The sequence below is a fragment of the Patagioenas fasciata genome, chromosome 1 (genome assembly GCF_037038585.1).
Source record: "Patagioenas fasciata isolate bPatFas1 chromosome 1, bPatFas1.hap1, whole genome shotgun sequence".
In the NCBI taxonomy this organism is placed as follows: domain Eukaryota; kingdom Metazoa; phylum Chordata; class Aves; order Columbiformes; family Columbidae; genus Patagioenas; species Patagioenas fasciata.
This window is the reverse complement of record NC_092520.1, coordinates 117,847,372-117,866,031: the sequence shown is the minus strand read 5'-3', so window position 1 is coordinate 117,866,031 and position 18,660 is coordinate 117,847,372. Positions and strand designations below refer to the sequence as shown.

At 38.3% G+C, this 18,660-nt stretch overlaps 1 protein-coding gene across 4 annotated transcripts in view; it reads right to left on the bottom strand.

Annotated features, from left to right (window-relative positions):
* Nucleotides 1–18,660, bottom strand: part of ASMTL (acetylserotonin O-methyltransferase like) — a 29,041-nt gene that overhangs the window by 7,706 nt on the left and 2,675 nt on the right. For all 4 annotated transcript variants that reach the window (XM_065855411.2, XM_071813368.1, XM_065855402.2 and 1 more), the window contains exons 3-9: nucleotides 17,482–17,529; nucleotides 16,815–16,879; nucleotides 14,215–14,276; nucleotides 12,326–12,434; nucleotides 6,525–6,951; nucleotides 2,478–2,640; nucleotides 507–691 (exon numbers count right to left, since the gene is read on the bottom strand). In XM_065855411.2, coding sequence (XP_065711483.1) covers nucleotides 507–691; nucleotides 2,478–2,640; nucleotides 6,525–6,951; nucleotides 12,326–12,434; nucleotides 14,215–14,276; nucleotides 16,815–16,879; nucleotides 17,482–17,529 — 1,059 coding nt within the window. The remainder of the gene's footprint in view (nucleotides 1–506; nucleotides 692–2,477; nucleotides 2,641–6,524; nucleotides 6,952–12,325; nucleotides 12,435–14,214; nucleotides 14,277–16,814; nucleotides 16,880–17,481; nucleotides 17,530–18,660) is intronic.

The following is an 18,660-nucleotide window of genomic DNA, read 5'->3' as shown; positions in this document are numbered from 1 at the left end:
TTTACTAGCTTGAGGCACATACAAAACTACAAACCTTCATTAAAAGAGAATGGATCCCTTCTCCACTGCATCAATACAAAGCAACTTTGAAAACAGATTTGATTACACAGTCAGCACAGACTGAACCGGATGCATATCAGTAACAAGTGATTGGCATCCAATACGGAAGGAGTGCATGTGTGATAAAGTACTACCTTGTGTTATAAAAAGGCCACAAAAATGTAAATTAAAAAGGCCCAACGGTTGTTCTGAGAGCATGTTAGCTGGATGGACAAACTTCAGCCACAGAATTTTCATTAGCACTTGAATTTCCCAGTACATTCTGTGATTGCTTCAGCACTTTAGAACCTGAAGTTGAAGGGAACAGAAATCTGAGGCTAGCAAGTTCCATTTTGTTTCTACAGTTTTTTAAACTGAGCCACTTTCTCAGACAGCTCAGTCTCCATTTGACCCTAGATCAGATCTGGACTCCTCACAGTGAGTTTTGATACTAATAAAGAGTTTACCTTAAATAAATCCTCTGCTTTCCTTCCAAAGGCCCGATGGTTCTGCCTGCTGCCTTCTTTGACAGCAGACTCCAAGTTTGTAAAGAGAGGCCAAACGTGGTCATTAGAGTGGATAATGTAGCCATGAAGTGAGTATTCACCATCTGAGGTTAGGTAGGTATTCGCTGAATCTGTATTTCTGTAACCTTATAGGAAGAAAACAATTGCAACCAGCTTTGTTTCAGTACAACTGTCATTTAAAATCTGAAAGCATGTTTTCCTGTGTAGCTGTTAAAGAGCTAGCGAGTCCTGATCTTAGGATCACATTTTTTTGTGCAAAGATTTATATGAAATAATTCTAAAGGTCTGCTCATTCTTAAAGGAGTAGGTACTTCTTCTGTAAAAATAATTTAGATGCCACAGGATATAGTTGGGAATTTTTTTTTTTTTAACCACAATACATCAGTTATACATCTGATATTCAAGGAAGAATACTGGAAGTTCTTCATTCTTGACTGCATTTTTCTTTAGATCATAGCTTTTCATTCCCTTAAATTCCAACTTTCTCCAGTTTGCTTTGCCTTCAGCATTTTCTTCTTGGTCTTGTCCTCTAACAGAGTTGAAAGCCTCCTTTATTTCCTCTTCTTGGCACTTGACCATTTCAAGTCTTACAATGTAAATTATGCGTATGGAAATTTATAACTACACAGTGCAGACTGAAAAATTTAATCATAATACTGACTCCCTCACTTACATATACCTTCAAGCACTGTTACAGTTAAGAGCACTAGGATTTAAGCTGTTGTCTGTGAAGCAGGACATGTTGCAGAGCAATCCTCATTAAAACCTTGATTCTCTGCTGAAGGCTGTGACTCTGCATTGCTGCAGCAGGGAATGGAATTTGGTTCTTATTTTAGATAGAATCATAGCATCATTCAGGTTGGAAAAGACCCTTAAGATCAAGTCCAATCAGTAATCTAGTACTGCCAAGTCCAACACTAAACCATGTGCCTGAGCACCACATCTACACATCTTTTAAACACCTCCAGGGATGATGACTCAACCACTTCCCTGGACAGCCTGTTCCAATGCCTGACAACCCTTTCCATTCAGAATTTTTTCCTAATATCCAATCTAAACCTCTCCTGGAAAAATCTGAGGCTGTTTCATCTTGTCCTACCACTTGCTTATTGGGAGAAGAGAGACCAACACCCAACTTGCTACAACCTCCTTTAAGGTAGTAGTGGAGAGTAATTAGGTCTCCCTTCAGCCTCCTTTTCTCTGGGCTAAATAGGCCCAGTTCCCTCAGCAGCTCCTCAGACTTTGGCTCCAGACCCTTTACCAGCTTCGTTGCCCTTCTCTGCACTCTCTCTAGCACCTCAGTGTCTTTCTTGTAGTGAGGGGCCCAAAACTGAACACAGGATTCGAGTTGCAGCCCTACCAGTGCTGAGTACAGAGGGACGATCACTGCCCTGGTCCTGCTGGCCACACTGTTTCGCATACAAGCAGGGATGCTGTTGGCCTTCTTGGCCACCTGGGCACACTGCTGGCTCATGTTCAGCCAGCTGTCAATCAACACCCCCAGGTCCTTTTCTGCCAGGCAGCTTTCCAGCCACTCTTCCCCAAGCCTGTAGTGCTGCATGGGGTTGTTGTGACCCAAGTGCAGATGACACATCGGAGCTATTACACTGCTACCTGGGACTGTCCACATAATACTGACCAAGTTTATAAAAAGTTATGTCCAGAGAACAAAAGCAACCTAAGGATTCTGCAAAGGAGGTCTGAATGTGTTCATTAGATTAAACCTTCCCCCAAATTAAGTAATTCTGGCTACTAATACTGAAAGCAAAGAAACAACAATCCATTCCCCTTTTCTCCAAATCCAAACTACCCACAATATCAAGTCAGACCCTGCGACCTTCAAAGCATCTCTTCCAGTCCTGCGTGTCTTTCAATACTATATGCAGTTGGGTGGGAGGAGAAATTAGTCACCTTGTGATGTTTTCTCCAATAACCCAAGAGCAGCACATGCATCAAGGAGTCTTTCTGTTCCACACACAGAGGTTCCAATCTCATTTGCAATATCCACAGCTTTCAGTGGACCTTTATCTTTCAGATGATCAAATATCTTCAGCTTACAGGCTACAAACAGTGCCTAAATGTAGGAAAAAATGGTTAGCATGCTGTGTTTAAAACAGTGAAATCAAGAAACGAAAGATCTATACCTTTTGCCTAGAATTATTCTACACAATTACTGTTCTTTAAGAAATGCAACACAATTTAACAAAACTACTACCAATTGCTATATTTCCTTCTTTCTCAGAGGGTTTCATTATCTTAGCCAAGTAACAGACTTTTGAACAGAGGTGTTTGGGAGAGAAGTGAACTCAAAATAATCTTGAATGCAGCCTACAGCTTTTGTATTAAGACCATCTTTTTATTCAGATATTGAGAATATCCTTATATATAAGCTTGTTCTATAAGGTCAAACATTCTTAAGCATCTGAACCAATGCCAAAAGATAAAACAAAACTTGATATATCCAAAAAGTAAGGAGCTGGGAAACTTCATTAATGCAGTGTAACAACTTCAGTTGCTATGTTGGTCTGTTTAATAAAAGGAAAAAAACACCACACAACTTCAGAGCACAACTGTGCTACATGCACACCTTAACAGGACATGTACATGTGGAATGAGGGAGAGAGATCAGCTGCTGCCTGACAGTGAAGAAAAACCCATGGGCAATGCAGGTGAATAAGCTGAAAAACTTAACTGAACTTGTAGAGGTGAGACAATCAAATCAGAGAGGAACATCAACAATACGTGATGATATATGCCTTTCCATTGGAAATTAATTTGCAATTCTGCTGTTTCAGTATCGTGAGACAGTTAAAACACCTAAACCCAAGGAACTTATGTAGAGCACAAGAGTAGAAGCACACACAGCAACACAGATTCCATTCCTTTGCAACTGCAAGCAGCTCAGGCAGTTGGACAATATGATCACTGTATGTCTGTCCTAGTTTTGTTAAAAAACAAGTTTCTCTTTTAGTGAATTTTGCCTGTCAGCTAAAGCCTTCGTATTAGCTGCATTTTCCTGGAGAACCAGACATGTTTTGGTTAAACCTAGCAATGGAATGCAAACTTATTGATAAGCACGGATGGACATCTCGCAAAAGGGGCAACGAGAAACTGATGACCGAGAGACTGACCAATGGTGTATAACATTCCATTCATGTGAATACTTCATATAAAAGTGGGAGATCACAAGGATCTCATCCCTTTTTCCCTTTTCCTTCCCTTCTGCTTATGGCCAACATTAGGAGAGGACCTTGCTGGTTGTCCCTGCAAACTGAGGCCTAGTGAGAGACTGAATCCAGCTCCGGTTGGCTACAGAGTCTAATCCAGGACTTTGGGTGCTGGCTCTGCAGTTGCTGAGACTTTCAAGATTGGTTTTGTATATTTTGTATTATTTTCTCTATTCTTATTAGTAGCATTAGTAAAACATCTTTAACTTTTCCAACTCTCTTCTCTCTGTCCTTCTTTCCTTCCCGATCGCCTGTCCTGAGTGGGAAGGGGGGAGAGGGAGGGGCAAAAAGGGGGAAGTGGGGGGGAGAGGAGGTTAACAATACATCTGCCAGGGTTGGTTTGTCACCCCGCAATCTTAACCCTCGACAATGTCCCTTCCAGCTGAAAGTCTATTCTATTCTAAAAATCCAAGGCAGTCAAGGAAAAACTAGTGGATTGACATTCTGTTTAATAAAACTCAAATGTAAAAAAAATTAACTTTGAGAAAGGTCTGCTACTGCGCATCTATGTATATTATAATCTTCATCCTTTTTTTCACAGTTTCCTCTGATATTCTGACAAAGATATATAGCTGGGATTTATTGTAATCCAGGGTTTCACAATATTGAGCCAACTGCACCTGGTCTACAACCACCTGACTTTCAAGATCTGTCCAGTCTTTGGACCGATACCACCTGGAAACTATAAGAACAAAAAAGAAAAAGTGAGAAGATAAGTGTCATAAACTTGGCTGATCCAAATCACTCTTTCTACCATTCTGTAATTCTCAGTTCAAGGAGGGAGGAGGGTGGGGAACCCACAAAGAAGAAAAAATAGTACCAAAGATCTGAGTATGGATCAGACTATGGAAATTCAGAACATACTTAGTTTGAGAAAGTATGATTTAATCCTGATCCTCTCCTGTTCTGCAACAGCAGCAGTTCAGAGTAAAACAAGTGGCAACATCTTCATATGGCAGAGATTTATTTCTGTTTTATGAAGACCTTGAAACAACACTCAAGGATCAAAATGAAATAGAACTTGAGAACTTTTGTGAAATTAATGTTTCTTTTGTGCTCTTATCTCTATTCTCGAAGTGGAGACATGAGGAGTTCTGTCAAATCACAGAAGTCCTCATTGCAATTGGTAATTCATTTTACAAAGATCCAAGCCTTGAAGAAAAAAATTTTCCTGCTACTTCCACATGAAACTTGGTGCTTCATACTATGACTCTACACTGGAATAGTGGGAAAGCTTCTGCTTCTCTTTACAGCCTCTACTGTCTCACTACACAAACCCCAATTTGGCATCACATCACTGTAAACAGTGTATATAACATGCAACAAAATGCTGATGATTCTGCATATCTTTTCTGCTTAAACTGAAGAAATGTGAAGCATCATGTCACTCATTCAAGTACATCAAAACTCACTCCTGTGAGTACACAAGCAAGTTCACAAACACAGCAGTCTGAAGGCTGCTTTATTCCAAAACTCTCAGTACAGTTTTGCATCCCTGCAAGCAGCACACCCACAAATCTACAGTGAACAAACTATGTTTTTCCTTCAGATCCGAGTACAACTTCCTGCTGTTTCAGCAAAAACATTCACCATCTTGCATGTTTCCCTCCACGGCCCCTCAAATTTTTTATATCGTTAGTTCCAGGTTTGTAATTTCACTGCCACTTTAACAGCTTTTTCATTTCTTCCTACAATATCAATGACTTGATGAAGACCAGTGATCTATTAGAATGATTAATGCTCATTTCTCCATCACCTTCTTCACTACTGTCTTCACCACACTGGAGCTGCGAGTAGAAATTTGGCAGAAGTTAAAATGTCCAGCTACTCATTTCTCATCACACTTGGCTGCTACACAGAGCACGTGACCTTCTGTTTGTAAGCTGTTACGTGTGCATCTCCATCAGATACTGCATGGAGATTATCAGCTAAACACACTTGGAACATGAAACAGGATATAAAAATAATCTCCTTAATAGGGAATAAAAAAGAAATCTTCCACAGAATGTAACACTAAGCATTAGAAGTTAGAAGGGAAATAGAATAGATACAATTTTTGTCGCAGTTTTAAGTCAGATAAGCTAACCATATTAAATGCTTTCTTTAGACAGTATACACAGGTAACTTCCTGTTTGATCATGCTCTTGTGATTGGGGAAAAAAAAATACATCTAACACAATATTAGTGAGAAATGTATTAAAAACATTTTGAAGTTTCCCTACAATATTCCACTTAACTTGCAGAGTTAAATGTTCTACTTCTGAAGTCATTCTGTTATTCTGAATCCTCCCAATTACACCAAAATCACTGATGTAGCTAATGAAAGATACATTATAAACTGCATTTAATTAGATGACAAAAGGCATATATGGGAGGCAAGAGTGTACTCTTTCCAAACACCCTGGAAGCACAATTACACTGTTCATACCTGAAGTCAATCATGCAAGTACAAAAAAGTTCTGAAGACTTTCTTGCCCTCTCAAGAGACTTTTTTTTTTCCTTGAATGGGTAACTGAATTGTCATAGAACAGATAAAACCAAATACCAAAAAAACAAAAACAGTGTTTGCGCTGCCCCAGAAGTTTCAGCTATCTTGAGTGGTGTTTTTACACTAATTGCTAATACATTCTTAGCCCATCTCAAGAATTTACCATTACCTGCTATATACTGAAGTCCAATGAAACAATCACAGAGTCAGCAATGCCATAAGTAGTTTTATTTCTTCCCTTACCTTTGAAGCTCTAAAACCATCCATCAGCTCTAGAATTTTAGATGGAAGTTTTGCTGCACTTTCCGACACTCCACTCTGATTTTCCAAAGGTACCATAAAACCAGTTCTGACACTAGAACTGTTTTCGTAATTGTAAATAGCTCCTGAGGAACACATCCCACTGTTGTCCAACTTACTAGCAGCTTTATGCTCTGTGAAATTTGAAGATTCACTTTCTCCATCACTTAGGTTCTCAAAAGTGTCCACGGAAGGGATAGAGTCATACTTTTTATGTTGTATATTATGTTTAGGGGGCGGATAGTACAATTCTGCTAGCTTTTTGCAGAAGTGATTCAGAGGAAATCCCACCACGTTCAAGAAGTCTCCATGGACATACTCAACTAACATTCCACCGAGTGCCTGGATTCCATATCCACCAGCCTTGTCCCTGGGAGAGAGAAAGCAAAACCAATGTATTTCTAATTAAGGCTAAGAGTAAAGATATCTATATCTATATATATATATATGTATGTATATATAAATACACCAGTACTGCAGACTATACAATAAAGACTAGTGTACTCAAGTTAGAGGTAGATTACATCTACTAATGAAGCTAAACACTTAACTTACAAATCACAAGATAAATACAAGATCATTATTGCTACCAAGGGCAAGTACCCTATACTTCAGACAATCCAAGTGCCACAGTCAAGTAAGAAGGTGGTACACCTGCTGACTGCAGTCAGATTCTGTTGCCATAGGTTACCCAGCATTCTCCAAGTCCTGGCTACCAGAAAGGTAACAGCAAATGTCACTGAGAACAACATTACCATGGGGTCACCCAGCTGCATACTGACCCTAGCTCTACTCCACAAGAAGCTGAAGGGTCTTCAGGAACACACAAAAGGAGCTCACAATGAACAGGATATCTCAGAACCCCAAGGATTGGAGTATACGTCTTGTGGATCTCAGTCACAGGAATATCTACAATGAGGATAAGGAAGAGGACTTCCTCGGGGAGGAGCAACTTATTAAAATACCAAATCCACTACTATCCCAATCAACCCCATCAAATTCTTCTGTAACCCTCTGAGACAGAGTCATGGTAATACTAGTAATTTGGCACAGGAATGTATTTTCACAAAAGTAACCTTGTATTTTCAAAAAAGTAACCTTGGAAATCTGATTTGTCTTTAGGTGTAATTATGCAAATTCCACTGCGTGGAATGGAAATACAGATAATGCAGATAAGCTGCATTAGAAACACCAGTTTCACTCTTCATATTTAAAGAACAAAGCAGTTAGAAGTATGCTTACTACCTGATAACACCAGAATCTGAAAACCTAAGTCAGCAAGCTTTGACACCAAAGGTCACTCAGTCTCAGATGTATTAACTCAGATAGTATGGAATTACACGAACTACTATACTTGTGAAAGAGGGTTACTACACAAAGATGATTGCAGATTTTTATCTTAGATTTGAGTAGAACCAGCTCTTTACACTTCTAGAACTTATTTTTGGATTCCCTTTCCAATAGCCTCCTAAGAAAAACAGAGGAATCAGCATCCCAGCAAATGGAATTTGTCAGTTGCTATTGACTGGGGAACGGGGCTTTTCCTTTAATCTTGCATTTTAAGCACCACTGTATAGCTCTAAAATTTTTTAAGTTATTCCTTCTTTTATAAAATACTTTAGACTTACACCACCTAAATCAGGAATATTCTAATGACTAAAAAGTCTTTGCATTTTGAAGTAAAGCAGCAGTCCAGTAACATGAAGTCATTCTGGTATATGCTGACAGGGAGGCAAAACACATTGTGACCATCAAAAGTACTGTTATCATACTGCCAGCAAGGACATTAAAACAATTCACCACAACATTTTTACGCAGAACTTCACATTCTGGCATTGGATCCTCAGTAGGATTCTCTATTACAGCTATAGCTTCTAGTCCAAAACCATGAGGCTATATAGTTAGTAACAGTTCCACTGATTTTTCAACAAGTGTTTTCCATGCTAAAACCCAGAATATATCAGTATTTGCACAGTTGTCACAACCAGTGCTGGCTAACCTGACTGGCTTTTGTAACTGGGTACTTTTATTAGCACGGCACTAACTTTAAGGCTTCATTTATAACACTATGCACAATATCAGTTAATTTGCATTATAATAAAAAATAGAACTGACTTTAAAGACCTTTTGACAAACAGTAAGACCACTGCTGCAACCAAAACATTTTTCAGTAACTGACTGTTTTGAGGGATACATAATTTCAGTAGGAATGTGTGAAACATCCACTGATTTAAAATCAAACAAAACCCAAACACCAGCAAAACCCACAAACAACAAACCCACACACAACACAACATGAATCTGTACAACATCCACTCTTTTTTTTTTAAACACAATCAAACCCACACACAATACAATGGAGGAACAACATTAAGAAAGAGGTAGAATAGAGGTAACTCTTGAAAATGCAACATTAAATCACATTTCCTTTAGTTCCTATAGAACTTTAACTTCTGTCATGCCCCAAAAGAGTGTATCTATGTATACAGTGTCTGAATTGTCCAACATAGAGCCAATGATCAAAGAAATCACTGTTGAAATCACTACTCCTACAGATGAAAGGAGATGCTTGGTTGGGTTTTAGGTGGGTTTCTTAAGAGAAGAACATATGTATGGCAGTTACATGTGTCTTGGCCCACAGTCACATTTGTAGAAATACAGACAATTTTTTTGGCACAGTATACAGAGGCCATCTGAGCTACTGACTGGGCTTCACTAATAGTCAGAAAGATATAGGTGCATCACTGACAAAATTAACCATTACTGAAGCAAGCATTCAAAATTTGTTAGAACTGTAAACTAATTTCTTGCATCTCTATCAACTGTAAGTTGACTAGATACCAAGCTTAGTTATCTTCACATATCTACAAATTAGACAATTCCCACCTTCACTTCCTTTAACTATGAAATTAATGGTTTTGTAGGGCAGAGACAAAAACTACTAGCATGACAGAGGTCAGGAGAAGCAGAATGTGGCCTCCTATCTCTTGGGTGAAGCAACAGCTAGATGTTCAGCCAGAGTTGCATTTCCATTTGCAAAAGAACTTGCAAAAAGAGCAGAAGTAGCAGGTACAAGAAAAAATATTCACTAGTAAGTTTTGGTGAATGTAGAATAACTCTTTCATAAAGAGGAGTCAACTGTAGCAACATGATGAAAAACGAGATTCAAAGCTAATTGTAGTATAAGAACGGCACAGCTCCCGTTACTTCCGTAATTCTACACCTGGAAGATTTTTGCTCTTATGCTATAAGGGCTGATAACCTCAAGCAATCCATGAGCTAATTTGTGCTGTGAGACTGCACTTATTTGCAAAATCCAAAAGATATTATACATTTGCTATAGCTTTGAAGGAAATAACTCTAAAGAGAAATCATACAAGGGAAGAAAATTTGACATTTACATTCTGCATTTTGTTAGTCCATAGCCAAGTCTGAAACTGTGGAGCTCCAGCCTCTGTAATCACCTTTCCCAGAGTGCAGTCGGGTCCTTGGGTTTCACTGCCATCATTCAGAGCAAAGCTACCAAAAACCACATAGCACCTTCAGACTGGAAGTCATGAGCAGAGACAGAGGAAGTTGTTCACATCGGAAAGATTACAAAACAAAAAGCTGGGTCAAAGAGGTGAGCAGAAACTCAGTCTACTCATTGCATAAACCCAAAACAGTTTGGATTGCTATGGTCCAGTCCTCTTTCTACAGAGATCCAGAAAATAAGAGAGCCCCAGCCAGCTGGCAAAAAATCATTGGTTGGAAAGTGGAACAGGAATAAAACAGGAAGAAAAAGGTCATTTTTCTGAAGCCAGAATTTTTGAGGGGTTTTATAGGCTCATCACAGTCTACCTTGAGATAATGCTTTTCTCTCCTCCTTTATTCATACTCAGCTACATATTTTCAGAATTAGTCCCTGTGTCACCAGTGACTGACTTCTAAAATATCATATGCCAATTTCGTCCTTGCTGAAAAGAAAACTCAATCTAATCCTCAACAGCACAAACAAGTCAATTTTCTTTTAATTTTTCATCTGATCATTAAGTCTAGTATGATTTCACAAGATTAATTTGCTATTAAAAAATAAACCGATGGTCACTTAAACTGCAACAGTGTTTAGAAAAACCTGTACGCACATAAATGTGCAACCAGTATGGGTGGCCATGGAGAAGGGGACAGAAAAAAAATGACCAAACAAAAAAAACCCCATGAGATACTTCTTACAGTTTTGCAAAATTTATAGGACACTGTACTTAGTGTCCTCGTTTTTTGCAAGGCCAGACCAAATGCTTCCTATCCTCTTGATTACATGAATTGAGATTGGTTGGCTTCTGCTCCAGAGAGTAATGAAATACATTCTCTGAACCTTTGTACCCTGAGAAACCCTTGCTGTCACACACCCTGCTTAGTAGAATAAACAGAATTACACAGTGCTGCTTATGAGTCATTTTGCTGCAGCACAGCACTGCTAAAGCATATTTTCTTCCAGAGGGAAAAAATTAAAAAAAAAAAAAAAAAAAAAAAAATCAAGAAAATCAGAGTATTCCAAAATATTTTTCAACCTGAAATCCTTCCTAAAAGTCCACAGCCATTTCTCCTTCAACCTGCAACTTTCTGATCAGCTGCATACTAAAGATCACCTTCCATAAAAGCTAAATAGGAATTTCTGTTACAAATTGTATTCTTGCCAAATGATTTTTCTCTGTAGAACCCAATTTAGCTTCAGTCTCTTTAATAAACTGAGGACCTTACATGTGGAGAAAGCATGCCTCATTTACACATAAGCACTTAAATAAATCCAAAGTCTACAGTGGTTCCACTTTCTCCAGTAAAACACCACTGTATTGTTTTATAGCACAAATGAGTGTAAAAAGCATCACAACTGATATTCTTACACAGTCAGAATTGAAGTCACAGAGCCCCAGATCATCAGATATGCTGTCTATAGTCCTAACTATGGCCTGATTTGCCTTCACTAAGCTTCAGCTAACACAAAGGAAAGGCAAATTCTGTAAGTCACAAACATTCCCCTGTTGTCTCCAACTAAGTACTTAAAAAAAAACAAACAAAAAAAACCCAAACCAAAAAACAAACCAAAAAAAACCCAACAATATAGTCAACTTTATCTCAGGAGTAGGCAGGCATTCTGTTCTCATCCTGTTTCTTCTGTGGAATCAATGTTGTCAGTAAGTAATTAGTATATCACAAAGGTAGAGGAAGCACATAAGCTGAGAGACAATTACTGTATAAGAACACGTATAAACTGGCCACAAGAATAAGTAAAAATTAAGTTCGTATTTCTTGCATCAGAGCAGTGTCATTTTGATAAACTAAATAAACCAAGTTCTAGTTTCTTTCAGTGAAGTTCTTCAATATCCTGCTTACCAATACTCACTCTATTCACCTGTTTTATGATGAAAACTATTTATTGTCTCAGGCATCCAAGCTCCCTTAATGTCCCTGTTAACAGAGGGGTAATGATATACTGCATGAGTGCTTGCTCTAATCCAGACTATTTCAACAGTCTTAACTTTTCAGATTTGTTAGGTTAATAAAATGTAGCTCACTTTTCCTGAAGCAATGATAGTTCGAGACAAGAAGAGAACACCCACCTTGCATCACCCATGCTATCATTTATCATATATACACAGCAAAAGTTCAGAGAACACAGGACAAAATGTTTTATGCTGGTGGCTAATAATGTACCATAAAGCCTATTCTCAAGTACTGTGTGTTAGCTTCAGGGTCTTACTTACATTGGTTCCCCGCTATGAATGTACTCCCATAAAAGCTCCTCAGACAGGTCAGAAAATTTTACTTTAGTCTCTTCATAGAAGTTAGTGACATCTGTCTCTAGCTGGTTATCTGCAGAAAGGAAGAGGTCTTATAGAAACCAAAATTGTCGTTTAGAGAGCAAAACATCTCAGTTTTATTTCAAGGGACAGTGGACTCGTAACTTCCCCATAAAATCAAAAACTTGCATTTTCAACCTCTGCAGTCCTGTCTTGGGGCTAACAAGTTGCTCTCCCTGTGTGGGACGCACTCTTTAATGACGCTTACACAGAGCTACTTGTGACTGCTAGCACACACATCCAGCATGGAGTACAATGGCTACAAACACCCTTCTAACTTTATGACTGTTATCAAAGAACACAGTTACACATACGGCTGTTATAAACGCTTAAATGTGAATGTGCAGCTGCATCCGTACTGCAGACTCAAGCATCCCGTAGTCCCATTGGTAACCATCGGTGTCATTTTCATGTCATCTCTCAAGAAATAGTAAGACCATTTGAGCATCTCCTGTTACTGCCGTTTCTGATAGCAGTGGAAATTCTCAAGGAGGAGTAAAAAAGACCCACAGTACAGACTAAGAGAAGAATACTAACCACATGCTAATCCTGTGTTGAAAAAAAAATAATTAGTGACCCAGATGAAACAAAAAAGTTGCTGCATAAGAAGACAGATTACCACATCTTCCAGTACTCATAAAAAAGCCCAACCAGCTCAAGATGAAAATTCCATCTGTGACATATATATGGTAGCTAACAACATCATTGTAATTATAAACCAAAGCTAAAGGTGTATTCGTGAAAATTCTTCCACTGATTGCATCACTTGGGGAATATGCAGATTTGTGGTATTTTTATTCATCTAAATATGATGTGACTTAAATCTGTAAGCTTGAAACAAGACATGCTGTCATACCATAAGTACTGCAGTTGTGTGCGCTTTTACTGTCTTCCTAAACAATGAAAGGCATTATTATTGTTGCTGGATTGTTCACAGGAACCCTTTGATAACATATTTTATTTCTTTTGCAGCAGCTCTCTTTCTACTGTACTAACATATTAGTAAGGGTACTGGATCACTAACGGTTCTGTTACAGGAGCTAAGAGCAATCATTCTAGTAGAGATTAAAAGTTATGAATAATTTGTCTACCAAAAGGCTACGTCCAGTGAAATTTCAGAGAAATGATCCTTGCAAAAGTTCCACTAAAAGAATATTGGCATAGTTATCAGAAGAAGTTCCACAAACCAAACACTCCTCGAATTATATTAATGGTATATTTGTCATAAAAAACACTGGCTTACTATATAAATTATGTGATAAAGAACATTGATGTATTGCTCCCTACAGTTCATTAACAGTCTGAGGCATTAAGCCATTACTTTACTCATCCCCTAAAAATGAGCTCTAAAGTGTTCCTTATTTACTGAAAAATTAAGTAACTACAGATACAGCTTGTATTCATCAGTTAGTGTAAACAGAACAAAAGAATAAAGTTAATTTGCATCAGATTCTGCTTAGTCCCACAGTTTGTAGTGCCTCACTTGAATTTCATTTAGAATATTCCCACAATTTACACTGGTCTTTTAATTAGTCCCATAGCTTTCAGAGACAGTACTTCTAAAAGTCTATTGCATTTTGTCATCCTCCTTTCTGTGTAAAAACTGAATACAGTAAGAAGGCCACCTTTGCTGGGGAGTTTTTAATTAATTTATTGATAAGGTAATTCTCATCTTGAGTAAGAAGCCAATTCAGACTGTACATGAAAATTTTCCATCCCGTTTCTTCACTTGTACAAGTCCTTATAAGAATAATTTAATGAAAATACCAAGCTTTAAAAAAAGACACATGTACCTTTACTGCTGCAATGTATAATAGCCACTCCTGTGAAAACACTGTGCTCCTTCCCACTCAACCTGTCAGAGAAAATATGTGCATTACACAACAGTTTTATGAACTCTATCATGTGCAAAAATGTTCCACATTATTATGTTACTGCAGCCTGAGAAACCGACAATTATATTCATATATCACTTAACGGCTCTGATACTTATCCTAAATATTTTTTAAAATTTCAATATAGGCGAAAACACATCTGCAAAACAAAACAAGTTATCAAAAGATTCAGTCATTTCAAGTATCCAAAACCTTTCACTTGTACTGCTGTCCACAATTGGAAAAGCAGTCTGTGGTATCAGTCTATTTACTGTACATAAGGAGAAGTGACTATTTCAAGCATGTCAGAAAAAGCCAATCAACACAAACACTACCATTACAGTCACCTTCACTGAAAGTCGGCAATGAATAGCTAGGTGATGCAACTTAGAAGTGAGAGGCAACCAGAGCTTAGGTAGTCATTTCATCCAGACTGGCCCCCAGGGACCCCATGGCAAACCAGAGTAACAGAAGTAGAGCGTACAGAGCTTGTATGCACCTAACCCAGAGAGCCATGTGCTCCCTCTTGTAGTAGCTCCAGGGCGCCACAATGTGGCTGATTAATTTTGAGGGCTTTAAGTTTAGCTATCTCACATGTAAGCAATGGAAGTGTAATAAATAGCATGAGAACTTCAATATTATCTTTGAAGAGACTAATTGAGGAATAGTCTCCTAGAGGTTATCTAGGCTATTATTTTATGTGATCAGAAGCATCTCTTCTTACTGTCCCCCACAAGATTCCACATAAGCCACACCTTGAATACTATGTTCAGTTTTGGGCCCCTCATCATAAGGAGGACACTGAGGTACTGGAGACAGTTCAGAGAAGGGCAACGAAGCTGGTGAGTGGCCTGGAGCACAAGTCTGATGAGGAGTGGCTGAGAACTGGGGCTGTTTCGCCTTGAGAAAAGGGAGCTGAGAGGAGACCTTATCGCTGCCTACAGCTACCCGAAAGGAGGTTGTAGCATGGAGGGGGTCGGTCTCTTCTCCCAAGTAGCAAGTGATAGGACACGTGGAAATGGCCTCAAGTTGTGCCAGGGGAGGTTTAGATTGGATATCAGAAAAAAATTATTCACAGAAAAGGTTGTCAGGCATTGGAACAGGCTGCCCAGGGAAGTGGTGGAATCACCATCCCTGGAGGTGTTTAAAAGGCTTTTAGATGAGGTTCTTGGGGAGACGGTTTAGTGCTAGAATTAGGTTAGGTTATGGTTGGACTTGATGATACTGAGGGTCTTTTCCAACTGAAATGATTTTATGATTCTGTGAAACAGTACATGAAAATTTTAATCTGACACCTTCAATATATGTCAATATTTATCTAGTCAGCATTTTTTCCTGTTCATATAGAATAAAATTAAGTGCACTTCACATCCATGGTTAAGAGGCTGACCTACCAAACTTAAACAAAAACAAAACAAAAAAAACCACACACAAAACCCCACAAACAAACAAATGGGCATGTGTCAGAAGTAGACTAAGCTCTGTAATAATAAAAAAAACCAAAACAGCACAACTTTTGAACAAACCAAACTTGGCATGATTTCAAACAAAAATAGTTGTGAGAAATCTCTTGCCAGACAGGCTCCTTTGGGAATCGCCTATTAATAGAACATATGCTGCTCTTTTGGTTTTTTTTCTTCTGAAGACTACTACTTTTAAATTAGTAAGATTCCACAAAGCCACAAAGGATAAAAAAATCAGACTAAGTCATCAATGAAAAAAATAAAAATCTAAAACAGACTTACAGAACAAAACTGCAAAAACTACCAAATCACTTGTGTTCTCTCTTTAGGAGGTACCTGAGTTAGACTGTAAACTTGCAGGGGCACATTTTCCGTATTCCCCCCATAAAACAGAAGCATGGCTAGTAGATTCATCACACCATCCTTCAGAAAGGAGGTGACTAAAGTTACTTAGTTGGGGTGTCTTAAAAAAAAATGAAGTGCTGGATGATAACATTAAGTTTGTAGGGAAAAGTATCCTCTAGGAAAAAAGCAGAAGGCTCAAAAAACATCAGCCCACAATCCATGGAGAACACTGATGGAAACATACTTTCCTTCCTCAACTAAACTGCAGAATTTAAAGCAATTGTCCACAAACATATACAACCATGTACTTTCTTGTACATGCAATAACCTTCCACTAAATGTCAAGCCCCAAACCACTTCTATGATGGTTCTGTCCTCTTTCCCATCTTGATTCTTCTCTGTATCTCCCCCTTCTGTACCAGCAGAAGCATACACACAGTCTTGTGGTAAGTGGTTCTGAAAATTAATTCAAGTGAAAACAAAATGGTTCATTACGTCACTGATCAGCTTCCTAAGGTGAAGGGGCAAGAGCAAGCAGCTGTGCGTAACATAAAAGCAGCTCTAACTTTTTCAGTGGCAGAATTGGCTTACCCTATTTAAAAATGATGGAAAAATTTGTGTCCACAGGATTCTTCATATATATCAAGGAATCTGTACATATTTTAAAACATCTTAATACATACATTTGGAACCTTACTTAAAACTACAGACCTTGATAGCATTCTATACGCATCTTGCTTATCAACTGGTTTCTCCAGGATCTGCTCATCCACAGTCTAAAACAGAAAGAGAGAGTGAGCTGCTTTATCTTTTCAGAAACTGAAGTCAGAAATTACATTTAAACCATGGTCTCAGCCAGGGCTTCAGACAGGAGCCATATACTGAATAGAGCAAGAAGCACAGATACTTTGTCAAGCATGAGTCCAACATTCTACCCTTCAGTGTCTGCAGCTCTCAAACAAAAGGATAATTCAACTTCTGTCCTCAACTGTTCACTGTCTCTGTGGACGTGACAGCTATAAAGTGATGTCTACTACAAGGCACAACACTGAACAGCTCATGTGATCTAGACTTCTTGGTAGTCAACAGTTGCCTAAAACCAAAATTTCCATTACATACCAAAGGATCCAAAGCACTATTTACACACTACTAGTCTATCTGCAAAATCATCCCCAAGGCTTCTACCACTCAAGATACCAAAAATTTCCTTGTTGGGAAAAAAACCCTTAAAACCCACACTCACAAAAACCAAAACACACATCATACTGCAGGTATAACTTATCAGTGAAAACAGTTTTCAACTTTAAACCTAAAGATACAAGTATTTTCTACACTTGTAATAACTTAAAATGATGCTAAATGACATAAGACTACTTACCACAATAGTGTCTGCTCCTATAACAACATCAGGTGTTCTCAGGTGTTTCTGCAAAGGCGTAAATAAAGAAGGTGTTTCTCAAAAGAGGCAGAAAGAACGAAAACTTTTAAAACTTAAGGTAAACAAATGTTTAGTTCACTGGTTTGCAGCTAAGGCCCTACACTGATCTGAAAACAAGTCACCATTTCTCTTTTTGCACTGTTTACAGAATAATAATCACTTATATCACCATAAAAGTGAGGAAAACAGGAGGCTTGAGCAGACCATTCTCAAGTCATGATTTTGCCCAAGTATGCTACTGATGAACAAATGCATTCAGTAAAGAACTAACTGCATTCTCAAAGGTCAACCTGATCTTCAAGGTGGCAGACAGAATTCTTTTGAAGGAAATGCCCTGTGTATGGAAGCCAGTGAGTACAATATTGAAGACCCCTAAGATCATTTTTCCAAGCAAAGTTCTGCTGAAAAAAAAAACCCAAATCAACACCTTTCTTTAGCTACACATTACTTATCTCTCAAAACGAAACATCTAGTCCATTTTGTGGAACTGAAAGGTAGGGTGACATAAAGATTCCTCATAGTCTTTTCTTGGCTTTTAACTATAATCTGTCCTTAGAGCTGACTTTTGATTTACTTGCATGTTATGAGATACATAGTTATTAACACAGCAAGACAGGAAACTTGTCTGTAACTATGATTGTTATATTAAAATCCTTGTAGGGAGGTGATTCTTCTATAGAAAGGCTGTTGATGTGCTTTAAATAACAGAATTAATTACAGCTATCATTAAAAAAATTCCTGTATGAAGAAGCATTTTGAAATCCACTGAAGTAGCATTTTCACCACTATGGTGTTTTGCAACAAAAGCCCAATGTAAGTCAGTTAGCGAGGCTGGGTTTAAAATCCACTCTCCTCATGTCATATGATTCTCTGAAAAGAAGTTGACTGAAGCCTGGATAACGATTTACATTGGAGTTCATGCAATATTTGCTTTGAAGAATGGTGACATCTGGCAACATTGCTGGTTTAAAGTGTTCAATATTCCTTTTCTGCCATCAGTATAGGTTTGACAAACATACGCCTCTATTTCAGAGCTATAGTATTAAGAAATTATTATGGTACATGTGGTCAAACATAATGAACACAGCCAAGGGCTACTGGTAGTCTAAGACAGACCAC